Genomic DNA, 1,968 nt, shown 5'->3' on the forward strand with positions numbered 1-1,968 from the left:
AATACCTATTTTGATAAACGCTTGACAAGATGTGTCGGCCAAGCAAGAAAGGTGTTAAGTGCCTGCCTCACTAACTTAACCTTTTCAGTGGGTACATGAATGGGAGCATCTACATCTCTAACCTCCTCAACACAAACCTTGACTTGATCATGGAGCAAAGGAATGTTGTGAACGGTTGTGGACCCCTCATAAAGTCTTCCTAGGGCAACCAGGTGGCGAGGATTTTCTTCGATGTACAACCCACTTTTGTCTGAGTCACCCGTGTCTGGATTTTTCCCTGAGGGATCAACATAACTCTCCTTTGTGTTGACACGAGCAGCTAAAGGACTAACCTCAGGTTTAGGAGGCAATGCAAGTCCCTGTTATTGCATCTGCGATTGAAACTGGGATTGCATCTGGCTGAAGGATAACATTAGTTGTCGAGTCACTTTTTCTGTGATCGACTCCTCTAGCTGGTCCCTGATTTTTTGCGTCAGCTGCTTTAGGTCTTCGGGAGCCATGGACGAAGACGTGTAGGAGGTCCTTGGAGCCGGTTCAAAGTATTGCTTAATTGTGACACCGGCTCTAGCAACATGCACACGACCAGGGTGTTCTAGTCGCCCAATGGCAGCAGTCAGTACATCATAACATCCATGGGCGACAAAGGAACCCTGTGAGGCCTGCTCCTCCAATGAATCTTGTAAGGAACACATTTATTGGTTTACTCAATCATACAATAAACATAAATAATTACAATTAACAATTGAAAGTGACTTACAATCTTGTCATCAATTTCCTTTGCTGCCTCAGGCGTCATTTGCCCAGTTTTCTTGGTGCAGGCCATCTTCCACTTCACGTGTCGTCTGATGGGAGATGAAGGATCAATCATGGTGTTAGTGCTTCTGTATTTAGTAGCTTCCTCCACTTTCTTCTTTTTCTTATCCTCCATCAACTTGTTTTCTAGATATTCATAACCCCCACGAGACAACACTTGAAGGGAAGTGTTTTGTTTCTCGATGGTTGTGCCCTTTTTCGCACATCTTGTAAAAATTAAACATTATTGAAAGTTATCATTACAATGCATAATACTAAATGAATTTAAAGTTTAAAACAATGAAAATCACAAACTTACCTCCCACGAAGGGTCTTTGCAGGTCTGACAAAATTGGGCCCACTTCTCCTTGCTAATGTCGTACTTTTTGTATATAGTGTCATCGACACTTTCCTTGTCGGCTGCAAGTGTCCATTTGGATGTCAAATCAGACTTAAATTGTCTCCACCGCTCCCCCACAGTCTGAAGTATTTTCTTTTTTGTTCTCAGATCAGATGCTTTAAGGATATCAAATTCAATCTGACAAACAGAAGATTACATTTTATTGTTACTAAATTACAATTTGATTGTTAATCAACAAAATGCAAGATTCAACTAAAATACCTGAATATCCTCCCATATCAAATCCTTCTGAGTAACAGGGACTTGTTTCCAATTCTCGTATGTGACATCTACCTTATCATGAGCGACGATCCCCAAATATGTTCTTAACTTCTTCCTGTAGGGATTGTCGACTTTCCCGATCGCAGGATCCACATGGACCAGAGGTCTCTCTGCCCCAACTGGTCTAGTCGCCAATGATCTTAGACATGTGGCTTTTCTTGTCCGCTTCAACGTAGATGACGACTGTGATGCTGCACCAGTAGAAGGCGGAGGAGAGCTGGGTGGTGTAGCCATTTTCCTGTAAAGAAAAAAACATTAGTTAATTAACATTATCACAAAATTGAATAACTTATGTAAATGAATGGACTAAAATGAAGTACATAATAAGAAAATTACATTAGACGATGTTAATTAATTCTCCTTCATCATGATTACTACGATTAGCATGAACATCGTCAGCTTCTTCTTCTCTGACGACGTTAGGCGACATTTGTGTGGACAAAAGACTAACATAAGTATCAATGTATGAATCATCATCTTCAACATTAACACCA

At 40.8% G+C, this 1,968-nt stretch overlaps 1 protein-coding gene across 1 annotated transcript; it reads right to left on the reverse strand.

The window, feature by feature from the left end:
• Window positions 1-785: 785 nt before the first annotated feature.
• On the reverse strand, window positions 786-1,715 carry LOC114380509. The gene is made up of 3 exons (XM_028339643.1): window positions 1,415-1,715; window positions 1,112-1,330; window positions 786-842 (listed from the first exon to the last, which is right to left on the reverse strand). Exons 1-3 carry the CDS (start codon window positions 1,706-1,708, stop codon window positions 786-788), a joined length of 570 nt encoding a protein of 189 aa, XP_028195444.1. The 5' UTR covers window positions 1,709-1,715.
• Window positions 1,716-1,968: the final 253 nt, after the last annotated feature.

Source organism: Glycine soja, chromosome 1 (assembly GCF_004193775.1).
Source record: "Glycine soja cultivar W05 chromosome 1, ASM419377v2, whole genome shotgun sequence".
NCBI lineage: Eukaryota > Viridiplantae > Streptophyta > Magnoliopsida > Fabales > Fabaceae > Glycine > Glycine soja.

What these genes read in the sequence shown, in the direction of transcription:
- LOC114380509 (XM_028339643.1), bottom strand. Translation starts at nt 1,708, where the DNA reads ATGGCTACACCACCCAGCTCTCCTCCGCCTTCTACTGGTGCAGCATCA. An exon ending in TGATATGGGAGGATATTCAG is followed by an intron (nt 1,331 to 1,414) that starts GTATTTTAGTTG and finishes TCTGTTTGTCAG; the next exon opens with ATTGAATTTGATATCCTTAA. An exon ending in GCAAAGACCCTTCGTGGGAG is followed by an intron (nt 843 to 1,111) that starts GTAAGTTTGTGA and finishes ATCTCCCATCAG; the next exon opens with ACGACACGTGAAGTGGAAGA.